Source organism: Phyllobates terribilis, unplaced genomic scaffold (assembly GCF_046119375.1).
Source record: "Phyllobates terribilis strain yellow unplaced genomic scaffold, ASM4611937v1 Scaffold_2__4_contigs__length_985480577, whole genome shotgun sequence".
In the NCBI taxonomy this organism is placed as follows: Eukaryota; Metazoa; Chordata; class Amphibia; order Anura; family Dendrobatidae; genus Phyllobates; species Phyllobates terribilis.
In genome coordinates, this window is record NW_027362762.1 from 116806437 (window position 1) to 116833116 (window position 26680).

The window sequence follows — 26680 nt, forward strand, 5'->3', positions numbered from 1 at the left end:
ATTTTTGTGTATGTAGTTTTTAAGGATTTATAATAAAGAAAAATCTTTTTTAATATTACCATATCTGGAAGCTGGATCTTCTTTTCTCCTTCTTACCAAGTTTGGATGCTGGCAGCGGTGTGATCGCGAGCTTCCCTGGTGTTTGGACATATTTACCCGGATGAGCTGGTTATTTTTTCCTTGTTCCGCTTTCTGATTTTGACAGACTGATAGCAGTGGTTTATTTTTTCCATCAAACTCTGATGAGACTTGGATGTCACAATGATGAAACTCTGTCCGTTTTTCTCGTACGTGAAGAACACCTGCCATCTGAATCAGGCCTAAATGCTATTACTATTGGCCCAGTGTGGTCAGTGTTTTTGACATTTTCACACTGGCATTAAAAAGAATGAAAGGTTTTGTGCCGTTAAAGCTGAATTGTTCTGTAATAAGCCATTAACCAAGTATCTAAAATACTTTGCATTACATTTCCTAGCCATTTTCAAGCACATTTAGATGCTGATAATTGTGCAGATTTTATACTGACAAGTTTGGGATTTTAAAGAAATGTTTTGGTCAGAACCGGTATTGCTAAACACTAAAATAAAAGCGAATGTCTATTTATCTTTTATAAAAACATATTTTTTGTTAAAACTCTTTGTGGTATATTTGATATTTGTAGCTTACAATTATTCTATTCTTGTTTTAACGACAAGGCTGGTTTTGCCCTTAATGACCCAGACTTTTTTTTTTCATTGTTGCATTCCGAGAGCTATAGCTTTTTTAGTTTTTTTCTCGGTGGGGCTGTGGGGGCTGATTTTTATATAAATTATTTAAAATAATATTTCTACTGAAAAAAAAGGCTTAAAGCTTTTTTTTTTTTTTTTGCTTTTTTTTTGTGGATTTCATTAAACTCATTGTTTTCCCTTTTACATTTTTGTATCCTTTGGAAATTTTAAGAAATTATCTTGATCATTTGTTTAATGCTGTGGAGCAGTGTTTCCCAAACCCCATCCTCACGGCCCCCCACAGGTCATGTTTTCAGGATCCTCCTTAGTATTACACAGGTGATGGAAGTATCATCAAGGCATCAGGAATTCTCTCACCTGTGCAATACTAAGGAGATCCTGAAAACATGACCTGTGGGGGGCCGTGAGGATGGGGTTTGGGAAACACTGCTGTAGAGTATTCTACAGCATTATTGACTTTTCAGTGTTGGGGTATGCGAGACAAACTGTCCAATGTATCTGATCAGTGTCTGATCAGAGTGGCAAAAGTTTCTCCACCTACTTTATTCTGCCAGTCCATCAAAATAGGACAGCACTGATGTCATCCAAGTGCAGTCTGATTTTTTTCATGGACCCATAGACTTGCATGGACTATTTTGATCCGACACGCGGATGAAAATCGGACATTTCTCCCAATTTTTTCCACGGACCTCTCAATTTAAGTAAAAAATAGGACGCACGCACAGCCTCATAGAATATCATAGGTATGTATGCTTTCTGACAAAACTACAGGTAGCACTTGTCCAGGAAAATCAGTATTGTTCACGGGCCCTTACACAGTCAGGCAACCATCACCCTATATCATGATTGTTACCGGGCCTAATAGATATGAAAAACACTGGTTACCTTCGTTAGGGTATGTGCAGACGATCAGTAATCGCTGCGGATTGGACGTAGGACACTTGTGCTGCGTGCTATCCACAGCGCCCAGATGTTACAGCATAGTGGATGGGATTTGTAGAAATCCCATGTCCGCTATGCGTTCCCGTGCTCCTGCGGATCACCCGCGGAGACGGACACGCGGTGCGTCTTCACAGACTGCAGCATGTCTATTTCTCTTGCGGAGATGCTGGTCTCCGCAAGATAAATTCTACCAGTGCAATGGATAGGATGCGGTGAAGCCGCATGTGTTAAGTGAACACATGCGGCTTCACCTGTCTGCAGCGCTTTGAACGCTGCACCAAGTATGCTGCGTTCAAAGCGCTACCATTCCTGACGGTGTGCACATACCCTTAAATGCCCCATCTGCCATGGTAACCTTTCGGTTCTCCGCAATCTGCTGCAGGGTGTCAATAGCCAGAGAGAGGGAGCCCCATCTTCATGTGAAACAGCTTAGATGCTGCTGCTGCCAATATTTGCATCCAGGATTGAAGACATCTCCAGTCACCACAGATGCACCAACAGCCCTGCTGTGTATTAATAGCTGTGCTCCTGCTACAATCTCCTGTGTATGCCGGGCAGTACCCACAAGATTATTGTGATGGATATATTGATGCTACAACAAGCACCTGCTTATGATGGATGTATATGTGCCTGATGGTTAAGGGGGAAGTCTTTTCAACATATATTGGTTTCCTTGTGAGGAGAGAAACAAGGATTTTCCAAGTTGGATTCTAAAATGCTGGAGTTTATTTAATGCTTGTCTCGGAAGTCCATTCCTGTTCATATGCCCTATCGGGGGATATGTAGATCATAACGGGTCGTCAGATACTTAGGACCCTCCCCTATGAGCCAGATAGGAGAACCGCTCAGTAAGATCAGCTCTCTTTCTGGTGGACCTGAATTTGTCTCGCAAAACTACATTTTCCCTGAAGCTACAGTGTAAATACTTGGCTGGTCACCACTTACCCCAGGGAAGTAATGTTTGCCGGGTTTAGCAGCAGCAGGAATCGGGGTGATCAGTCGGTAGGAAAGGGTTGTATTTAACGTGCCTCTGCATTATTCCAATAATGTTTTAACTCTGGATTTATTTTCATGCAGCATATGGAAATTGCTTTCTAATATGCGTTTATAAATTTCTATGAGGACATTGAAGTCTATAGATCCATATATTATATATAATATAATATTTTTGCACCAGTCAAATGTTGACCTACATGACTGTATAGGAGCATGCACATACAATTTAGACCTCATTCAGACATCCGTAGATCACGTACATGTTCTGCCCATATTTTAAAGGCATAGAGCAGGTACCCATCATAATCTATGGAGCTGTTCACATGTGTTTTTGCACAATGTGTGTCCGCAAAAGCAATCACGGAAACATGTCTGTTTTTGATTCAAGTCATGGTTCAAAATTACCCATGAAAGCTTATGGAGTCCATATACTGTGCAATCACTGACAGCTCAATGGTCATTTGTCTGTTTTACCATCATACTGGGTAGGAGAAGCTTTGCCACTTTTTATTGTTATGAGAAAATCACTGATGAAATACTGCTGGTAAAAACTAACAAACTGACCAAACACTGATAAACATATGATGTTTTTTGGGGGGGGGGGTTTGCATACATGAAAAATCACTGTCGTGTGAATGAGGTCTTGGGGTCAATATGATCTGAAATATCCACAAAGTAAAAAGACCCAATTTTCTAAACACTGAATTTTCCTAGTAGGTACGAAATGAGGACCACATGGCAGTTTTTTCATTCCAACCCACCACTTCTATAGATGCTGGTCACAAAGGCAACATTTCCACAATATTAGTGTTTTCTGTTCCCAAAACTCATCTGCTGTAATGTGGTAATGACTTGATCTTTATTTTGTCTGTAGTGTGTGGACACTGAATCCCTGCATTGTCCTAATGCTGGCTGGATCCTGGGCCTGTGTGATGTGCCCTGTTATCTTACCAAAATTTCAATAATCACTGGATTTTGGAAAATTAAAGGGGGTTATCTAGGACTATTTGATTTTTTTATTATGAACCTAATAACGAACAGTTGCGTAGTTGCTAACTACCTGCCTGTTGTGCCTGGTGCCAATCTCTGCCGGCATTGAGCAGTCACGGACCTCTCTTGATGGTCACCCAGCGACTTCCACTTACGTCACATAGACAGAGCAGCAGCTTCCCTTCCGCTCTGCTCTTGTTGATTGGGTGTGACTAATGATTGACAGCAGGCACCCCACTGCCTACCTGCGGGGAGCCACCTGTCAAGTCAGCATGACGTCTGCAGTCGCGCCCCATCGACAGAGCAGCCTGGAAGAGGAAGAGCATCTCTGTTGATATGCAGCGGTTGGTGATTGCTCTGAGCCAGTGCCACATAGAACTGGCAGGTAGTTGCCTTTGTTAGTTTTTAGACCTTTAATTAAAAAAAAATAGTCTTGGACAACCCTTGTAAAAATGGGGCCCAATTAATTAATTACTTTAATAGTGACATGCTCCCTAGGACACGATAATAATTAATGGCAACAAAGAGAATGTGCAGCAGCTTGATGAACCTTATGTAAACACTATAATATGGGATGTGAGCAGAGCCGGCATCTCCCAGAGGGGATTATGACATAATCCGCTCTCTATAGCTGGAGTGGATTAACTTCACATTCTCAGAGGGGTTTGCATGCTCCTTTTGACTACGACAAGGCGTCCTTCGCCTTCAGACATGCTTTGCTAGAGTCATGTAATTTCAGGGAGAAGTTGTAATAGCCACCTCTTCTCCTCCACCTTGTCATGGCATATGCCGTAATACCAGTGTTGTATTAGGAAATTAATAATCTGCCTACATTGCTGCCGGTGCTCTGTGTCTGTCCATCTGGTGGTGACATGAGCTGTAATTGGTCTGGGGGCGTTAATGAATGAGCACAGAGCTGTGAGCTGCTAATGTCACACATACATGTTGTACATGTCTGGTCATATGCCGGATAAAGTCATGGGCAGAGGGCAGACATTCTCTGTCCATAATCCCATTGACCACTGTAGTCAGCGTCTCTCCAGCCTGAAATGTCTGCGTATTTACGGACAGTAGATTGTACTCAGGGGCTCATCAATATGGAAGGTGGATTTTATTTTAGGTTAGATTTAGTGACGTCCAGATTCATACAGCTGCTATAGAACTAGTGATAAAAGCCCTGGAGCGGACTGTATGTATCCCATTGGGTGAGTTAATGGTGTGGTCACAGCGAGGGTGTTAATGTGCCCGGGAGGGGTTAATGCAGTGGGCTTACTGCAGGCTGCACCTGGCCATCTGTGCTGGAGATGCTGGAGAGAGGAGGGGAGGCTCCTGCCTGGGCTGCTTGTGATTGGCATCGGCTAAGCTGGATCACCGGCCCCTTCCCCTCCTCTGGGGAGGTGGGTTTTTTACCAGAAACAATACAGAGTATCCATAGCTGTAATATTTTCCTGATGTGATGACTATGTGCAATACGGGGTTACAAATATGGCATTGTGCTTAAATATTTTCCCACGTCCTGTACACAGCACAGCGTTTCTATAGCCAAAAAACAACGTAGGCCTCCGTCTAAAGCAACGTAGGCCTCCGTCTAAAGCAACGTAGGCCTCCGTCTAAAGCAACGTAGGCCTCCGTCTAAAGCAACGTAGGCCTCCGTCTAAAGCAACGTAGGCCTCCGTCTAAAGCAACGTAGGCCTCCGTCAGTGTGCTGGATCCCATCTTTTGTAGTTTTTGGTTCATGTGTGCATTTTTCATCATCCGTTTGTCATCCACATATAAGGAAAAAAACCTGATAAAGGTTTGCACGCTTTTCTTTGTGTTTGCCGGTGAGAGACGGCGCACAGATTGTATTCACGTGCGGCCTGATCTTTTTTTCCTGAGCCTATTCACTTGAATGGGTGATTCGATAAAAATTGCGCATGTTTTTTTTTTTTTATTTATTTATTATTTTGCAGTCTATCTAAAAAATCGTATATGTGAATAGGGCCTTATCTGTTCACACATCCTTGTGATGCTCTGACAGCTGCAGCTTATTATCAGCTCATTCTGTAGTTTAGGCCTACAGATAAGACATCTATGTGATCAGATGGCAGAGCTATTACCAGCTATTATTATTAGCAGTGTTACTAACCGTGGTAATAGCGTATTACGTGGCACCATCCACTGTGGAGCTTGTGTGATCCGTCTTGAGCTGCCTGTATGGATATGTTGTCCTCAGGTGTAGAGTTTATTCCCCGCAGGATCACCTGCTCCGAGTCTTTGCAGCGACCGTGTACTGTACTTACACACCCAGGAGGCTTCTTCTGTACCAGTGACTACAATAACTAATAGGTCTCCATCACACATAACAAGGGTGCACCACTACCACTAAGGCCTCATTCACACGTCTGTTTTTCACATACGTGTTCTATCAGCAGTTTTCACGGATGGACGGATAGACCACGTACCTATTATAATTTAGGCTACGTTCCCACCATGAGCTTTTGGTGCATTTGTGATGCAGACTTTCTGCACCTATTATTTAAATTAGGTCACTTGCATTTTTTCATTGCATTTTTGTGTGCAGTTTTTAACATATTTTTGTCTCTCTTTGGTGTTTCATTCTTTAAATAAAGCTCCTTTCTTTTTTAAACTTTCTTGTATTTTGATTTCACTGAACGTTATTGACATTCTTAGATGTGCGGATTACATGGGTTACGTTTCTGCAGTGGAATCACACTACAAACCCATGTTTATTTTTTACCTGCTTATTTTCTGTATCTAATATAAGTTTTGGGGGAAAATCTGCACATACCAGCAAGAGAAATTGACTTGCTGCGGATATGAAACACGCACCGCAGGTGAGATTGCGCAGCGTCAATAAGAAGCGCAGCGGGCAGGAGACTTCTAGAAATCCCATCCACTTTGCTGGAACTGTAAGACACTGCATTTTTGATGCAGGGAAAACACACCAAAAGCTCATCGTGGGAACGTAGCCTTATTTGGGTTTTTTTGTGGACCGTGTGTCTGCAAAAATCACAGACACATATTAGTTTCTGATCGGCATCTTTGTTCAGAATTACTCATACAAGTCTATGGGTCTGTGAAAATCACGGACAGCACACGGATGGCATCACTGTGCCTCTCACTATTGAATAGGAGAAGCTTTGTCATTTATTTATTTAACAGTAAAGGTCACTGATGACACCTGAACTTTTTTTGTTTGTTTGTTTTGTTTTTGCACGTGAAAAATCACTGACATCTGAATGAGGCCTGAGATCCTCAGGAGTGAAAAAAAAAAGTTGTGTGGATGTTTTTACTATTTAGGCTTGGATAACACACACATTTATATCTTGAAAGAGCCCCAGTTTCATCTGTTTTGTAACTCATTCCTACCAGCCTTATTAAGTAAATGCTGCACAACTTTCCTATTTATATGGAATACAATGCCTGCACCACTAAAAGCCATGACCTTAGGCCACGTTCGCACGTTCGGTATTTGGTCGGTATTTTACATCAGATTTTGTCAGCTAAAATCAGAGGAAAAGTATAATAGAAACACGTCACCATTTCTATATTTATTACCCACTGCTGATTTTGGCTTACAAATACTGATGAAAAATACTGACCAAATACTGAACCTGTGAACGTGGCCTTAGGACACGGCCCCACTATCAGTATTTGATCAGTATTCAGTTAGTATTTTTCTCAGGAGTTCTCCACCAAGCAGTATATTTCTTTCCAGCACTTCTATGCAGCAAGACATAATACTTACCTACACAGTATATGACACTACTACTAGGGGGTGAAACAAATATATTTCAGGATTGTAATGGGATTTTCTCATAATATATTCAGCACATGGTGGTGGTGGTAAGTTTAATAATGAAGCCTCATACACAGTGATGTTTATGGATTTGTGATTTGTACAGATCTTTTATGTGGCTCCTATTGATTACTACATGGCTGATGTTGAGCCTCCACATGTCCTTGATTGCATAGTTGAATAGTAGCATGCTCCATTGCATGCCATATTACTTAAGCATTCTCTGCTAGCAGTAGTTCTTCTAGAGGAAAATCCAATGCCTAGATAGAGGCATCCTACAGGTCTGTATTGTGGACCTGTGAAGATACTGGGTCTGTCACTTTAAATATAAACCGGATCTAAAGTCTGTGTGTAGGAAATGTTCCTAGAGTTTTTCCTTCAGAAAAGTTCATGTCATCACGCATGCACAACCTTTCACAGGCAGTTTTGGTTTTTTTTGTTGCATTATTTTCCTCCAGTGTTGAGAAATTCTTTTTAGTTTTATTAGGGTAAAAAAAAACTGCTATGAAAGGCAAAAAAAAAAAAATACATATAAGGCACCTTTTGTTCATGGAAAGTAATATACTCCAGATCAACCACTGCATAACAGAACATTATAAACCCCCTCTTCCCACCCCACAAAAAAAACTCCTTAGTTAAAAAATAAAATAAAAATGGCCTTAATATGTTACACTGAAGGCTACAATGTATTCCTATCTGTATGTTGTCCACATTCTCCTGATTGTGACTATTACTATCAGTCCTAGTGGGGCAGTTTTACTATCTAATGACTACTAGATCTCTGGGTGCTTTACTGTAATCAGACAGAATTGATCAGCAGATCTCTCTGTGACCTTGATACTAGGAGGAGATACAAATGTGCTGTGTGTATTCCCTGCAGGATCACACACTGGAGATCTGAAGGGATCTACCCCAGTGACAGTCATCATCATAGTGCAAGCATTGATTAAAGTCTGCAGATCCACTTCCATATCGATGACTTCCATATCAGATCATAATAATGAATGTTTTCCTCTTCCCTTTCGTCTATATTTCCACAGTCCACAGCCCCATTATTCTCCCCCTGCTATCCTGTGTGCAGAGTCCTGCGCCCCCTCTGCTGCTGCCGATTGTTTCCTTCTTACCAGACACTGTAACCTCGCCATTGTAACACTGCAGTCACAGGACATTTAGCTGCTTTTACATCAGATCATCTTGTAGTTAATCAAGTGACACTTGTGCCAGGGTTATACCTGACATGGATAAATAAAACCGAATTGTGTGTGTAAATGGAACAAAATAATTCCTGTAATATAGGAAGGCTCTTTAGATGTGGGAAATATGAGACTTGATGTGTGTCTCTGTTACAGGTCCTGTCGTGTTGAGTACCCCTGCCCAGCTTATTGCACCCATTGTGGTGGCAAAGGGTACCCTTTCCATCACCACCACTGAGATCTACTTCGAGGTGGATGAAGAAGATCTCAGCTTTAAGAAGATCGATCCCAAAGTAAGTAGTTACTGTATAACTGCGTGTTTTATCCAGGAGTGAAGTTATCAAAATGTGTCGATATATAGAATTATGTGATAGATAGATAGATAGATAGATAGATAGATAGATAGATAAGAGATATTTATGAGATAGATTGATAGATACATAGATAAGAGATATTTATGTGATAGATATTTATTTGATAGATATTCATGTGATAGAAAAATAGAAAGAGATATTTATGAGATAGATATGTAGGTAGATGTGCAGATGGATATTTTAGTTATGTAGATAAATGTATAGATATATATTTTAGATGTGTAGATATATATTTTAGATATCTAGTTATGTAGATAAAGCTAGAAAAACAAAAGCAGTACTTTTCATGCAAAATTGGATGCAAAGTTCTCAAGGTTGTCACCAGAACTTCTTGTATACAAATCCCCAAAAAATTAGAAATGTTATAGATTTTAGAAATGAGTTAGATAAATGTTATATAGATCGAAATATATGGAGTTATGATATAAACAAATGTGAAAAATGAGACAGAAATGTTATATATGAGATAAATAGATTTTAACACGCAGCTGAGACATTTGTGGTATTTCTATTATTTATAGTCCTGGTGTGGTGTGATAGATCCCTGCGTGTTTTGTATCTGTGTGTTACTATCGCTCCTTCCCCGCTTTGTCTGATCGCTGGTTTCTTTATAAATCTTGTACTAGTTGGTGACATTGTATCGTTATCCTCAGCCTTCCTGATATGACTAAAAAGGAGCAGAAATGCCGATCATCTGATTTGATCATATACATTTTTATATTTACCCGGAGGTGGCAAGAAATCTAATAAACCAAAACAATTTATTGATCTTAAGAACCGGGAATATATTAACAAAATGCTGAATCTGGCCCTGATCATTGTTAGATCTTCTGAGCGATATTCATCGGGTATAATCTCCGTGAAATTTAGCTGAAATATAATCAAGGTTTTGGGAATTATTAGCGATAATAACTGAAAATATTCCATTTCAGTTCTTTAGCGAAATGTGAAGTCTTCTTATAACATTCATTGTTTTTATCATTGCCCTAATAATGCATTTATTTTCTTTGTGATTTTCTTAAATATATGTCGGAGGATTATCTGAATTTGTTATTATTACATGTGAATACTGAACAGTAATTTAAAGGAAAAAAATGTAGAAAATCATATATCCAAATAAATAAATGCAGGAATATATATGTGTAGAAAAGAACTAAAGCAAAGAAATAGAAATGACTAGATAATATAATTTAACTGAAGGAAAACTATATTAGCAATAAAAATATGAAAATAATAATTCGGCACAAATAATTGTAGATTCAAAAATGAAGTATAAAAAATTAACAATATAGATATATATTTTAGCAAGTAGAAGTATGAAAAATATATAAAATAAAAACAAAACTAATCTAAAAATGTGAAATGGAAATGTGTAGGAAAAAAATAGAAATGTTTTTTAATGTGTAGGAAAAAAATGTTTTGTGTATTTTTAAAGACGGGTCTGAGAAATAGTTTATTTTAAACGCATTGGAAACGAGTTCAGAAACGAATTATCCTTGAATAATCTGACAGATTTTGGTGCTTTCCAGAAGTGTAATCTGGATGATTAGAACATCTGAAATATTCCCTACATCGAGAGAAAATTATTCCTTTATTTTTTAATTTATTTGTTTCTGTAAACCAGCATAAATGACAACCCGCAGCAAAAAATAAAATCATTTTCCGTAAATTTATTAATTGTAATTAAATTAAAATCCGCAACAGTTTTAAAATCTCGATCACAGAAGTCATTATCCAGTGTATCTCAAGTGCATTTTCAAATATATAGAATTCCAAGCGCCATCATAGAAGCCAAAAAAAATCAAATTTCATTTGAATATTTTTTAAATAACATTTCAAGTAATATTGCCGGAATGTCAGGTCTAGAACAGAGCAAATGTAAACTTCAGAGTTCTGACTCTTCCCAATACAAAAAAGCAAGCTACCTTCTCACCCGGTCTCCTCAGAGCAGACACAGAATACATGTCCTGTAGTATCCAACACGTCACCAGATCACAGAACACAACATCCACAACCTCACAGACAGTCACAATATGCGGAGACTAATGTACACAGTGCTCAGCCAGGATACTCAGGAGGACTACTACTCCAATCATTGATCGCCAGCCTTCACATCTAGTAGTGGTGGAGACGTATGGAAACATTGTACACATCCTTCTAGAATGAAGAACAGCAAAGATCTGTAGAATGGAGAATTCCAGCGTGTAACCATTTCACTGCCAGAGAGGTCAGCAGAGGCCTTTGTGGCTGTGAAATGGTTACCTGTCATATCCCAGGTAAAGGTTGGACGAGAACAGTCTCCTGGCATGGTGTAGTGTGTGAGAAGAACAAGGAGGGCATCCTGGCATATCCTGGGCATGGTGTGGTGGGTGTCAGGCCAGTCTTATATGAAAAGTCCCCATGTCCATTGGGAGCTCAGAGCTTCTCCAGGCTCTTGGGGTTGGTGAGGATCTCTCGGGCCAACCTCCAGGTCTGTTTGGCTGCATTCTCCAGGGCGGAGTGGGGTTTGCCCTGGAAAAGGTCCAGGGTGGGTAGGAAGTAATGTGGGCACCTCCGGCACTGCAGGCAGGAGATGAGCTGCAGCAGGATGCCATTGAGCCGGTCCCCAAGGCAAGACTCGTCCCAGTCCGACTCCCTGGGGTGCTTCTCGCACTCATAGGACACCAGAGTCTTCATGTGGTAGTTGTTTAGCGGCTGTCCGGGCAGTTCAAGGTGTCGGTCCCGCAGGGTCTTGAGCACGGACAGGCATTTCTTCCTGCATCCCCCCAGCTGCAGCCTGTTCTCTGCCTCTGCAAACTGCAGCACCCAGGCGTCACTCTCCGCCGAGCTCTGCTTCCCGGCCAGGGTATGGCACTCCTTGGAGAGCAGGTTAAAGCCCTCTGCCTTCACCTCGGCCACCCTGTTAGGACCAGGCCAGGGAATGTGGGGCAAGGGCCAGTGGGCAGCGCTGCGGGGCCAGATGCCAGTGCATTTAAAGGCCGGAGTGATCTGTACCACGTATCTGTCCCTGATCCTCAGCTTCACCTCGCTGGTGTCAGCCACCATCTTCACCACATCCCTATAGCTGCACTTATCCACTGCCTGGGCCACCAGGGTCTGGAACCTGGACCTGATTTTCCGGGCCGACAAGTAACCGGAGGCGGTGATGAACTCCACCCAGAGGGACATGCTCCTCTTGCGGCCATCACTGAGCTTCAGCACAGCGCAGCCGGGCAGGGAACCATCGTCTACAAAGTTGAAGACCCCCATCTGATTCAGGTAGAGGACCACCTCAAACTCGGTGGGTGAGATGACCTCCAGCCCCTCGTAGCGGTTGTCCATCTCATTGAGGGAGCTGATGAAGCGCGGCTCCTGCACCTCCACCTCCTTCAGGACGTCGGAGACCACCTTGCACACCTCCCGGATGGTCTTGGAGATGGCCGCCTTCCTGGTCTGGCACTTCTCATTGTAGTACTTGTTCAGGTGGTACACCAGCTTGGCCTGGGCAGCGATCATGTTGGGGCAGAGATCCGGATTGTACACCGGAGTCTCGCAATAAGCCGAGGGATCCAAGGCGGCAGCTGGAGCAGGAGCCAACTTTGAAGAAGGAAGAAGGAGTCTGGAGCGAAGAATAGCGCCGGGCGCTGCTGCTACCACTGCGGGCGCTGCTGCTGCTCAGGAGGATGGCATGGGGGGCTGCATGGAGATCGTGGATGACAAGGTGCCAGCCCCTCCTCCTCCCACCAGTGAGGCCAGGGCAGGGGGCAGTGTGCACACAGATACAGCTTTATATACAGCAGCCTGTGCCCTGGCCCTCAGCTGTGTCACTGTATATAGTGTGGATGCTGGATACTACAGCCCCCAGTGTGGGAATTATTATAAAGGCAGGGCCAGGCAGCCGGCCAATCGCCATCAGGCGAGTCTCCTCCTTCATCTGGGAGCCTCATCAGCACCCCCTCCCCAAATCTCAGGGCATGTGTGAGAGCTTGCAGTGCCACCCCACCCAGCCCTCCAGGACATGACCTCCTGCCACGTGATCAGCAATTACCCAGAGCCTGGACCGTGCAGGGGCTGCAGGGGGGCTGCAGGGTGCAGAGGTGGAGATCACAGCAACAATGTAACACTATGTAGCAGTGCAGGAGGCAGAGGACCGACAGCAGCCCCCTTCAAAGCACAGGTCGCTGGGGCTGAAATATCACAGGGTCATTCATGAACTACAGGAACCAGGAGAGGGGCAATCTGCGCCAAAATACTATCCTATGGGTGCAATGCTCTTTGGCCATATACTCTCTGTCCAATGAAAGCCCCTCTTTTTCACATTATTAGGAGTGCTGCTTATTTTTCTACGTGTGATCATTATATATATATATATATATATATATATATATATTATGATTATCTATCAGACGTGTATTTAGACTGTTTAGTGCAAGAAGCAGTTCCCATACCTCGGTCGATATTGAGCCCCACAGCAGTGTAATACATACACATTACACAGCGGATATTAGTGAGAGGTGTGTGTGTGTATATATATATATATATAATAGGCACGCACACATATACCTGTGAGTGTAGTGTATGTATAAGCTATGACCCTTCCCGCCGGCCGTAGCTGGTCCCGGTGCTGGAGCCGGGCTGTGCGGCCTCTCCTGTCTGGAGCTGCGCGGCCTCTGTTGCTCCTGACTTGCGGGACCCGACCACATCTCGCTCACACCGCGCCGTCTCTTAGCAACCAGCAGCGGCTCTTAACCCTGGCTTGTTGTGATGCCAGTACTATGTTGGCGTGTATACGTCTCTGTCCTCCTGTATACCTGCCGGTGTGACGTCATAGCCCGGTTAGTAATGAGTGCACTTCTATACTGATCATCATTGTGTATATACAAATAATATAAAGCAGAATGTTGGAGGCGTGGCTTATAGCAACCAATGAGATCAGGACTTCATTGTGCTCCTCGCACTGTAGCAGTGACAACCGATTTCTGATTGGTTGCTGTAGGCGGTTCTTCTAGTACTTTATTATGGCCGATCACCCAGTGTGACCTGTCATTGTGTGCCCCCTCATGATATGCCCCCTCATGTGCCTCCATTTACTCCTGCAATTTTATTTTTCAATTTTATTATAATTAGGTATTTGTAGTTTTTTTAAATAAATTACACTTATTGACTTTTTTTTTTTTCCCCGAATGTATCCAATTACCTTTTGTGGTTGTCAGTTGCACATATTGGGGTTTCCAGTTATTGTTATGTTGTGTACTTAGTAATGTAGCAGAAATTACTGCAACACATAACTGCTCATCAATTGGAAGAAATATACATTTGTATTAACTCCCTTATTCTAATGCATAAATGTAAGAATCACAACTATTTTTTTGTTTTTTTAGTAGTGGACTTAATCTGTAAAAATTGTAGTAAGATTTTTTTTTCTGTATAATATATATTATATTTAATATATTATTTATCTATATAATATATATATTTATATGCATGTGTGTGTGTGTGTACCGATCTATATATACATATTTTAGTAGCAGTGTTAATCAGTAATAATTATATTTTTATATGTATTTATCTCTCTATATATTTTTATTTATAACCAATATATATTTATAAGTAAATAAATATATATACATGTGTGTGTATGTTTGTGTGTATGTATATATATATATATATATATATATATATATATATAATTACTAAAAAAAATATAATTTATATTATATTTATAGTAAAAATATATATATAGTGCAAAATCTATATATTTCCTGAGTGCTGGAGTTCCTCTGGTGATTGCCCTAGTGAAAAGTTGCCTGCAAAATTTGAAATCTGTAATTCAACTGCCTGGAGCCAATTTTGCTTGGTTGCCTAGCAACTCCTCCATTATAGCTCCGCAAATGTCATATGAAGTCATTTTATGAAATAGAAAACAAATGGGAAGAAATGGCTCCCAGGCCATTTTTTTTGCATATTGTATTTGTATAAAGGACACTTTCATTGCAGATCATACAATGCAGGAGGCTGAAATAAACTGATAGTATGAAGCATAGTATAAAAATCGGGGCTGCAAAAATGAAGCAGATTTTTTTTTTTTTCTTACAAATTGCAATTTATCAGAGTGTGCATATATATATATATATATATATATATATATATATATATATATATATATATATATAATTATAAGTGCACACACTCGTATATATAAAATATATAGATATTCTGTATTTAGTTGCACTAATACTTGACTATTAATTCAAGACAAAGGCATTTTCCCCCTCTTTACCATGGCTTCAGATCTGGAATAATTAACGTGTTGTGCTCATAACCTGGTAAAAAGCTGCCTTGGCATAGTAGAAAAGGAAACAATTTTCCAAGACAAGGGCAGCAAAGGTCAATTATGTAGACAGGAATAGATTAAGAAAGGAGAGTTTTGCATGAAGGGGAACTGTGACTTGTTCTGCAACCTCACAATACCAAGAACAATTCATTTTAACCTCATTAAGATGATTATAGCGCATGGATGGCAAAATACATATATTTTTACCTGATTATCTGAATACTTTAAGCTTCAAATTAAGCAAATATTATATCAGTTTGTAATAGTTAGCTATTGTTAAAATATATTGAATGTGTAATCTTCTATTCTTTGTTGGTCATTTTAAATGTAAAATAAACTATTATATAATAAATAATTTTAGCACCTGATAAATATTTTCTTATTTTTATGTCTGTAAAATTTTGTATTGAATAACTTTATTTAGTTTATTTTTATGCGTTTTATTTCTTTTGTTTTTTTGCGTTTTCCTTTTTATAATTCATTGTACCACTGATGCTTGACATGTATTTATACACACTCTTGAAAAATATTTAGATTTGAGAGTCCTCAGTGGTTGATACCTTTTAATGGCTAACTGAAATTTGAAAATCCACTTTCTCCATCAGCAGAGTAAATCAACTGAGTTCTCCCTTAACCTGCATCTGCGAGTATACAATTTAGCCATAGGCGTCTGTGGTCCTCTTGGTGCTCAGTATAGCAGACAAAAGCCATATGTGTGTGTAAATGACAAAAAAAAGTCTAAATATTTATTTATTTTAGTTGCCGGATGACTAATTTTGTTGTGCCTCCAGACAGTGCAATAAAAAATAAATAAATAAAACTAATTAATTGCTTCTCCTTTTTGTTTTGTTTTTTTTCAAAGCATTTTCATTTCTCACTTGCAATATGGAATGGTTGTCAGCTTTTCTGATAAATGAGTGTCCTTCATTTACATAGTTTTCACATTAGCACAAAAATAATTTTTTGATTTGAATGTGAAGTGGTTTACATAATAGAAAATCTCAAGTGGAATAAGGCTCATTATAAAATAAATATATATATGTACATGTGTGTGTGTTTGTGTGTACATATATATATATATATATATACAAAGATGGTATCAATAGTTATTTTGTATTTGTTTGTGTTGTACAGTTATATAATATATTTATATTATATATAAAACAAATGTGTGTATATATATATATATATATATATATAGTTTTTATGTATATATAAATTATTATTATGTGTGTGTGTATATATATATATATATATATATCTATATATATATAGATATATATATCTATATATATAATTCTTTTTTTTGTATATTTATATTACACTGGTGTGTGGGTGTATATAATATGCCAGTCTATATATATATATATATATATATATATATATATATATATATATATATATATATATATATATATATATAATCTTTTTTTTTTCTTCTTGAAATTAACGTATGTTTTAAAATTCCCAGGCAGTATTTAAGCAATTATTAGCACTTTAACAGAATCTTTATCTGTAGAGATCAGATTTTGATAATTATGTTAATCTGTTCAACATGTCCTTTGTTTTTTCATTCTACAGCATAAAGTTAGAAAGTGACAGAACATTACAGTGCCATACGCCTTAGTAAATATATTTATCTCTTGGTCATCCCACTTGAACCCCTCTTACTGCACAAGAACTAGACAATGGTTACTTAAATGCAGTTTTTTTGCTACTTTTCGGAGGCTTGGGACACAGTGGGTGCCAGCTGTCAGAGCTCAGCTAATGATGACAAATGCCCTTCTAGATGCAGATTGTAGTGTTTGCAGGCTGTTCTCAAAGTCTGCCAGATTACCTTCTCTCAGATAGTAATTTAACCTTGTAAACTCTTATGTGACACACACACACAATCAGGTTTCTTCAAGAAGCTGAAATATTTATTTAAAAAAACAACAAAAACCTATGTTTTTAAAAATTGTACAATCAGCAGAAGACACACAACATGCACAAATATATAAATAAAAAGATTATTATTATTATTATTATTAACATGCACAAATCCAGCATGTATACATGAATCATGTTCTTATTATGGATTTGAAAAACCTAAACACATTGTGATCAGGAATATTAGTTAATAAGCTTCTGAGCCCCTTTTTTTTTTTTTTTTTTTTTTTTTTTTTACAGTTTATTTTAGTCGAAAAAAAAACTATTGCCTGCCTCCCAAAGGGACAGGCATAGTAACAAATGGGTTAATATGTGATTTTGATCTGCCATAATTCCACAGATTTGTTAATAAACGATCCGGTGATTTTTTTTTTCTCTTTCCTTTTTTTTTTTGTTTCCCAGAGAGCAATCTGCATTTAGTTGCTTGAATGACTATCAAATCAAGTCCAGAGTGCACACAATAGAGGCCCCTTTTCATGTTTGGTTTTGCCCCATCTGTGTCATCTGGTGGTTTATGCATTAGGAGGTGTTGCCGCATGAATCCAAATGTGCCAGGCGCTTGTTTTATGGACTCTCTCTCAGCAAGACCGAGTTTATAAGTTGTCCCCGCTATTGTCTGTCCCTCCCAGCTGACATGTGTACATTCTGCTCACCATATTTGCTGGGTAATAATAACTAATGAAGCCTGGAACACTCCTTGTTCAGAGTGATTTAATCTGTTCCCTCGCAGGGGCCTTTCTTTGTAGGTCTGCGGAATGTCCACTTGACACTCATTAGTTGGCACATGTCTTGCCGTTTCCCCATTGTCTGTCGCTGGCTTTTATGGGCAAACTTTTCAGCTAGACCAAACTTTTTTTGTTGTTTCATAGTCAGTGCCTATAAACTTGATGAAGCTGATCTTAGCATCTTTTTTATAACCATTATTATTATTATTTTATATTATTAATAATATATATATATATATTATGTATATATATATTTTTAAGCAGTCAATTTGTCATGATTAGTATTTTACTTTAAGGCCATATTCCCACATAGTGCAATTATATTTTCCACTGCATTTTTTTCATACAGAAAGCCTGCTTCTTTTAACTCTCTAAGCAAATGAGCTCATGAAAACTAATGCAAGTCCAAAGGTGCTGCTGAATTGTGCGTCTTTTTTATCTAAAGGCTTTCATGGGGAGCCTGAAAAAACCCATATTAAATGCAAGTAAAATAACCCAGTTACATATTTAATTGTAGAATTGAAGCTTTTCTATACTAAAAAAAACTGCTTCAAATCTGCATCAAATAAAATGGGAAAATGCAGCAAAGCACAATAATCAAAGAAGAATGTATTATTGCCAATTATGATGAAACCTGCAGAAAACGTGGAAAAAAGCAGCATTTACTCTCCATGTGAACATGACCTGATTCTCATCACCGTGACCATTCTGTTGTTGAAACAATTTTTCGCAAATAGAAAAAAATGCCTAATATGTGAAACTAAAAAATATTAGAGGTTAACCTGCAATTTTTTGTTTATTATGGTCAGATGTTAAAATACATTAATTTTGCAATTTAGATTTATTAAAAAAATTTGTCTTTAAATGGCTCACTTTGGGGTCATTGTTAGCATTCTCATGATTTTTCCTGACTGCCAATTTCTTTGCCCACATGCGCAGTGCATCTGGTTGGACCAGCTCCTTCTCCTTGCTGCGGACCTATTCCTTAGACGTGTGGTGGCCATGTATATGACGTATTCTTCTTCTCTGCTTGTCAGAAGGGAAACCTTCTCCTCCCTTGGCAAGTGTCGTACTGTACGTCCTGCTTCACTCCTGATAGAGAAGAATATGTCATATACATGGCCGCATCATAACCAAGGATTAATGCGCAGAGCCAAAACTGAGCTTGTCAACCCCGACAAATGCCCCATGTATGTCCACCACGGCTTGATGCAGTAGGTACGCAGATGGTACTGGTTAGGAAAAAAAACTAGGGGGCGTTACCACATTCACCAATGCACGTTAATTCAAAACACAATTTTTCATACATTTAAATTGCATAATGATTTATTTTTCACATCTTTAGTCCATGCTATATCTGATACCTCCTTTATTATACCATGTCCAGTTCAGGTTCGGTCACATCTGTTGTGTGCTGAGAGGTCACGTGAGTGGGGGGCAGTAACGTGTCGGCCAAAGGGACCTCATTGGAGTTGGCCATTACTACTGATCCTCCCATATATCATATAACCCTTATGGACGACCCGTCATCTTGCGGTTGTGTGAACAGAGATTTATCCGGGGACCCATACAGCGGCGGTGGAAAAAACAGTACAGAAGTGATCATTTTGAGAGGTCTATAACTAACTTTTAACAAATGAAATAATATTTTGGGGTCACATTTCCTTTTTGTGCAGTGATTTCTACTGGATCTGATTTTTTATTTTTTTGTAGCACAGCACTTCTTTTCCATACTATTGGTATGAATTTTGAATGTTGTTAGTAATATAAATACTGTAGACATAATTGTAAATTATACTTGTATTTTTTTTTTTATTTATATAGCACAACAGTTTCTCTCAATTTAATTTCCCTATTTCAAGCTTCCATGGACTCGAGAATTAATTGTATAGAAAGTCTATTAACATTTTTCAAGTGTGAGAGGAAACAGAAATATCTGGAGGAAGCCCACACAAACATTGGAAAAGCATATAAACGCTTTAAGACTAAAAATCGGGAGTATGGAAGAAATGCTGCGCTCTCTGGAGTCACGACAATCCAATAGTAAAGTAAAATGTGGGTTTATTATCAACGCATTTGAGTCACCCCGACTCCTTCTTCTGGACAACCATCCATAAGACTTCTTGCATTAAAGACGGTACACAAAGAATTACCTTCACTCTGGTAGAGCTACAACTAGATGAAGGCGCTCATTGATTTCTTAGCTGGCATGCTTTTGCTCATAGGCGACTGTCGTGATTGCACTGGTATAACACATAACCGTGGTGCCATGTACCAAAATGTGCAATTGGACCCAATTTATCATAGCAGTAAGTGAGTTCAGGACTTGAAACCTTTAAAAAAATGGATTGGTCACCACAACCTGTACTTGTCCTCCCTCTTTTTTATTTTCTAGTTCTCGGTCTTCAGTTTTCCACTGTTGCTTTTGCTCAACCTTCCCATGCTAACCATATGTCAGCTTTAAATAAAAATGCCCCCACCACCACCATTTCCTTATTGGATCCCATAGCATCTCCTATGCCTGCTCCCGCAGCAGTAGCGTCCATGTCTAGCAGCAACTAGAAAACTTGCTTTGAGTTTGGATTGGGGTTTTCTAAACCAGAAATAAGAACCAGCCCCCCCAGGACAGCAATGTGCTCATGGATTTTATTATACATGTGTGTTTCTAATGTGTTTGCACCTCCATGTGTTTTCTGTATAAAGTAGTAGTATAGTCTGTTTCTGAATCTAAGCCATATTGACATCTGGGGTGACATCTCTGAGCAGCTCCAATTTTATTCCTATGGATCATTATCGATGTTTGTTCAGTAAGGGCAGTATAACAAGTATCAAAATGGTATCTGCTCTCAACATCCAAAGGTCCGCAGATTGTTTAAAGGGGCTTTCTCATTTCGAAAACTCATTTTCAGATTTACTATTAGGGCATTTTTGTTCATGACCACCGTCCATTAACTAGAGTAGAGGACGGCTGCAGATACAGTGGGTACGGAAAGTATTCAGCCCTCTTTAATTTTTTCACTCTTTGTTTCATTGCAGCTATTTGCTAAATTCTAAAAAGTTAATTTTTTTTCTCATTGAAGTACTCTCTGCACCCCATCTTGACTGAAAAAAAACAGAAATGTAGAAATTTTTGCAAATTTATTAAAAAAGAAAAAACTGAAATACCACATGGTCATAAGTATTCAGACCTTCTGCTTAGTATTGAGTAGAAGCACCCTTTTGAGCTAGTACAGCCATTGTTATGATCTGCTACAGGGACTAAGGAAAGACAGGAGAAATGTCCCTACAATAGAACTAAACTAGATCCCTACGATGTAACGGGGAACCTGATCCTGCGATCAGACCCGCTAAAGTCCTCGGCTAGTCTGAACGAAGACCTATAGATGTGAGGGAGGGATCCCTACAAGAACTAGGGACTGGGATAAGTTGGACACCTCCTAGCAGAAATAGTAGCAGTCAAAGACAAACACACAACAAAAAGCATAGAGGTCAGAAGACCTAGCAAAACTAACAGAGAACGGCAACAGAGCACCAAGCTAGCTCAAGAGTAGTAAATACAGTGAAGTCCAGCAAGACCAGGAGGGCGGAGCCGGATTAAATAGGCAAAAATGGTCATGTGACCAGCAAACTAAAAAAAACCTAACAGGAGAGTTCTAACAGCCATGAGTCTTCTTGGGAATGATGCAACAAGTTTTTCACACCTGGATTTGGGGATCCTCTGCCATTCTTCCTTGCAGATCCTCTCCAGTTCCGTCAGGTTGGATGGTGAACGTTGGTGGACAGCCATTTTCAGGTCTCTCCAGAGATGCTCAATTGGGTTTAGGTCAGGGCTTTGACTGGGCCAGTCATGAATGATCACAGAATTGTTCTGAAGCCACTCCTTGTTATTTTAGCTGTGTGCTTAGGGTCATTGTTGTAACGGGTCTGGGAGGTGGAATCTCTGAGCAACTATACAAAGGGGCAGTCCTTGTAAGGAAGCGGGTGGCTCCCAGGGTAAGCGGGCAGGTAGTCACGGCTAGTGACGGGGACAGTCTCTGGGTAGAAGGGCAGGAGGTCACGGCAAGTGACGGAGACAGTCTCTTGACAGGCGGGTGGTCACGGCAAGTGACGGCTAAGCCTCCAGATAGGCTAGCAGGCAGGTAGCAGGTGGACGCTCCCAGGTGAGCGGGCAAGAGTCTCTGGACAGGCAGGTGGTCACAGCACGTGACGGCAGAGCCTCCAGGTAGGCTAGCAGGCAGGTAGCAGATGAGCGCTCCCAGGTGAGCGGGCAAACTGATCCATAGACAGACTGGCAGGGCTGGTAGGCAGACTGTTGGACCGCAGGAATGTAAGCAGATAGACAAGTATCTAAATAGTTCACTAAGTACCCTATATTTATTATGCAACTTTACTTTACATTTATATATAATGATGGTAGGGTATGAGATATATTTTTGTCTTTTGTCTTTTGTAGGTTAAGTATCAGGCAGGTATCAAGCAGGAATCTGGCAGGTATCTGGTAACGGGACCTGAGGGCTGAAGCAGAGTGATAGGCTATGCAACAACATTGCTCGGGCACCTCCATTTTGGAGGAGGTGCCTTATATATGGTGAGGTCCTCCGGCCATTGGCCGGGGACTCCTTAGGACGGCACGCGGCCCCTTTAAGAGAGGGGGAGCGCGCGCGCGCCCTAAGCACAGTGGCCGGGAAGCAGCGCGCGCTGCCAGCAGAGCGGGAGGAAGACGCCGGGCACGGAGCGGAGAGGTGAGGGGAACAGCGTCCCTGCCTAGCAGGAGGCAGGGACGCAGACGCTACAATTGTGTTGTTGGAAGGTGATCCTTCGTCCAATTTTGAGGTCCAGAGCACTCTGGAAGAGGTTTTCATCCAGGATATCTCTGTACTTGGCCACATTCATGTTTCCTTCAATTGCAATCAGTCGTCCTGTCCCTGCAGCTGAAAAACATCCCCATAGCATGATGCTGCCACCACCATGTTTCACTGTTGGGATTGTATTGGGCAGGTGATGAGCAGTGCCTGGTTTTCTCCACACATACCGCTTAGAATTATCACCAAAAAGTTCTATCTTCGTCTCATCAGACCAGAGAATCTTATTTCTCATAGTCTGGGAGTCCTTCATGTCTTTTGGAGCAAACTCTATGCGGGCTTTCATATGTCTTGCACTGAGGAGAAGCTTCCGTCTGGCCACTCTGCCATAAAGGCCCGACTGGTGGAGGGCTGCAGTGATAGTTGACTTTGTGGAACTTTCTCCTATCTCCCTACTGCATCTCTGGAGCTCAGCCACAGTGATCTTGGCTTTCTTCTTTACCTCTCTCACCAAGGCTCTTCTCCCACGATTGCTCAGTTTGGCTTCACGGCCAGGTCTAGGAAGACTTCTGGTGGTCCCAAACTTCTTCCATTTAAGGATTATGGAGGCCACTGTGCTCTTAGGAACCTTGAGTAATGTAGAAATTCCTTTGTAACCTTTGCCAGATCTGTGCCTTGCCACAATTCTGTCTCTGAGCTCTTTGGGCAGTTCCTTTGAGTCTATGATTCTCATTTGGGCTGACATGCACTGTGAGCTGTGAGGTCTTATATAGACAGGTGTGTGCCTTTCCAAATCAAGTCCTATCAGTTTAGTTAAACACAGGTGGACTCCAATGAAGGAGTAGAACCATCACAAGGAAATGGACATCATGTGACTTAAATATGAGTGTCTGAGCAAAGGGTCTGAATACTTATGACCATGTTATATTTCAAATTTTCTTTTTTAATAAATTTGCAAAAATTTCTACATTTCTGTTTTTTTTAGTCAAGATGGGGGCAGAGTGCACTTTAAAATGAGAAAAAAATGAACTTTTTAGAATTTATCAAATGGCTGCAATGAAACAAAGAGTGAAAAATTGAAAGGGGTCTGAATACTTTCCGTACCCACAGTACATCTCTAGTAGAGATGAGCGAACCCAAACTGTAAAGTTCGGGGTTCGCACCGGATACCCAGTGTCAAGTGCTGAACTCCAAACACGGATTTCACCTGGATGTCCGTTTTACAGTTTGGGAGAAGAGAGAGATTTATTTTACAGATCCAATGTTCAGGTCCCCATTGATTTAGATGAGGTTCAAGTTCGGGTAGAGTACTGGTATCCGAACCGAAATTTGGACTAAAGTTTGGGCTAACCAGAATGTCCACGGGTCCATTCATCCCTAATCTCTAGCATTGAAGAAACTGGCATGTCAGTGCATAGCAAACCATTGGGCTGTGTGCACATGATGAGTTTTTGATGCTGTGTATTTTCGTTGCACAAAAACAGCAACATCTTACAGTTTCAACAAAGTGGATGGGAATTATAGAAATCTTGTACCCACTGTGCTTTTATTTTTTAAACCGTATAAGCTGACCTGCGGTGCGTGTTTTAAATCCACAGCATGCAATTTCTTTTGCGGGGATGTGCAGGTTTCCCCCATAGACATAGAAAATCCACAGGTGAAAACTCATGCATTTTTAGTGCTTTTCCAGTGCAGAAATGCATCAAAAACGCGTGTAATCTGCACATGACTGTGTCAGTAAAGGTTTGTCAAAGCCAAATCCCAGGAATTATAAAATACGAAACAAATTTATTTAAAACTTGACACACCAAAAAGAGACAAAAACCGCTGTGATAAAAATACATGTAGAAAAAAAAAACAGATTACTTGCATTCTTTTCATTGCATTTTTTAATCTAATTTACATAATAGGTGCAGAAATGCTGTAGAAAATCTTCAACATCAAATGCTTATCGTAGGAACGTAGCCTTGATTTAAAAGAGCACTGTGTAATGCTGCACTTTCCCTGGGGTGGCGCTGCAGAGATTTTACAAGAGATTACAGCTGATTCCTGGGGGGGTTACTACAAGGGGGCAGCATTTTTTTAGGCTATGTTCCCTAAATGAGCATTTGGGGCATTTTTTACACTGCATATTTTTGCTGCATCAAAAACGGAGTGTCTTACAGTTCCAGCAAAGTGGATGGGATTTCTAGAAATCTCGTAACCACTGTGTTTTTTTTACATTTTTTTACTCCGTGTAAACTGACCTGCGGATCGTGTTTCAAATCCGCAGCATGTCAATTTCTCTTGCGGACAGATTTTTCTCATAGATTTACATTAAGTGTGGAAAATCCTCAGGTAAAAAAACACACTTGTGTTTAGTTTCTGCGGCTGATACGCATAAAAAATGCATGTAATTTGCACCCAAATGTTTCAATACAGTTTTGTCGAAGCTAAATACCAGGTGGTATAAAAAACAAAGCCGCTTTATTTAAAGCATGACACATCAACAAGAGACAAAAAACACAGCGTCAAAACAAGGTAAAACGCATGTTAAAAAATGCACACAAAAACGCAATGAAAAACACATGTAACCTAATTTAAATAGGTGCAGAAATTCTGCCGCATAAAAAACTCACCAATATCTCATCATGGGAACGCAGCCTTACTGTTTTGCGGAGTTTTTCATTTGTTTATTGCGCTAGACATTACTTTAAATTGTATAGACCATCAGTAAACACACTATACACATGCTACATTCACAACGTATATATTTTTTTATTGGTTGCATTTCATGTGTTCAGTGTGACTATTACTATGATGAATATATAAGTAGATGGAGATAATGTCCATTTATACCAGTCACAGAAATGCCAGACACTTTAAAGGATTACTCAATAATGAAAAAAATCACTGCTTCTTTAAAAAAACTAACAAAAAAAACCCCCACCATTCATACCAGTCCACTGTGTGACATTGCAACTCAACCCCTTTCACTGCAATGAAGCTTAGTTAGAACTGCAGATACAACTGTCACTATCTCTAGATGAAGCTGCCATGTTTCGCCCACCCAAGCCATTTTAATTCACGTATACAATTTTGGAATATATTTATCAAAGCCATTATCCACGCACTACCAGAGCAATTAAAGACACCTAGAACTTTACTGCGTATTTTGCAGTTTTGAATCATCGGGATTTAGGACAGATGGCATGATACATCATGAAGTGGCGTGGCACCTGACTGCAACATCAGACTGCACAGGATTTGTTTGTAGTCTGTAACCGTGGAGTGAAATAGATCTGCATAGAAGCTGTATACACAAAATAATGGGCTGTATATGTTTTGTTGTTTTTTTTGCAAAATATCTTAAAAGGTTTGTCCAGTGAAAGTAGATTATCTATTTGCAGGATAAGGAGTCATTGATCAGTTGGGGTCGGCAGAACAGGGAACTTTTATACCTGTTAGAATAGAGCAGCAGCGCACATGCTCCACCGCTACTCCATTCATTCCCTGTGGGGCTGCTGTGCACTGCACTCAGTTTATTCTGGCAGCCCAGAGAATGAATCAATGGCGTGGAGGTCGGGGGTGTGCACTGCCGCTCTATACTAACAGGTTTAAAAGTGCTCTCTTGGGGGGGATAAAAATTCCCCAACAGTCGGACTTCCACTGATCCCACGGATAGGTGTAACTTTTTGTTTTCACAGGACAACCGTTTGTTTATTTTTTAAAAGCACCACTCCAGCATTGTTTTTTTTATTGCAGCGCTAGAGTGGTGCTACTAATCTAAATTCCCTGCTCCCAGTATTATACTTACCAGCCGCCGTCTTCATCTGTTCCCAGCACCGCTCCAGTCGGTCTCAAGCAGTGTGAGATCTGCTAGATTGCTCCAGTATTTGCTGGATGA

The 26680-nt window shown here is 40.1% G+C and overlaps 2 protein-coding genes across 7 annotated transcripts in view; one reads left to right on the plus strand and one right to left on the minus strand.

Moving 5' to 3' along the window:
- Positions 1–26680, plus strand: part of NBEA (neurobeachin) — a 786732-nt gene that overhangs the window by 529506 nt on the left and 230546 nt on the right. For all 6 annotated transcript variants that reach the window (XM_073662535.1, XM_073662540.1, XM_073662538.1 and 3 more), the window contains one exon: positions 8808–8944. In XM_073662535.1, the coding sequence (XP_073518636.1) occupies positions 8808–8944 (137 nt within the window). The remainder of the gene's footprint in view (positions 1–8807; positions 8945–26680) is intronic.
- Positions 10676–12878, minus strand: MAB21L1 (mab-21 like 1). Its single transcript, XM_073662534.1, has one exon. The coding sequence runs from the start codon at positions 12518–12520 to the stop codon at positions 11441–11443; it is 1080 nt and encodes a 359-aa protein (XP_073518635.1). The 5' UTR covers positions 12521–12878; the 3' UTR covers positions 10676–11440.

Excerpts from the sequence above, each read along its gene's own strand:
- MAB21L1 (XM_073662534.1), bottom strand. The coding sequence starts at position 12,520 with ATGATCGCTGCCCAGGCCAAGCTGGTGTACCACCTGAACAAGTACTAC.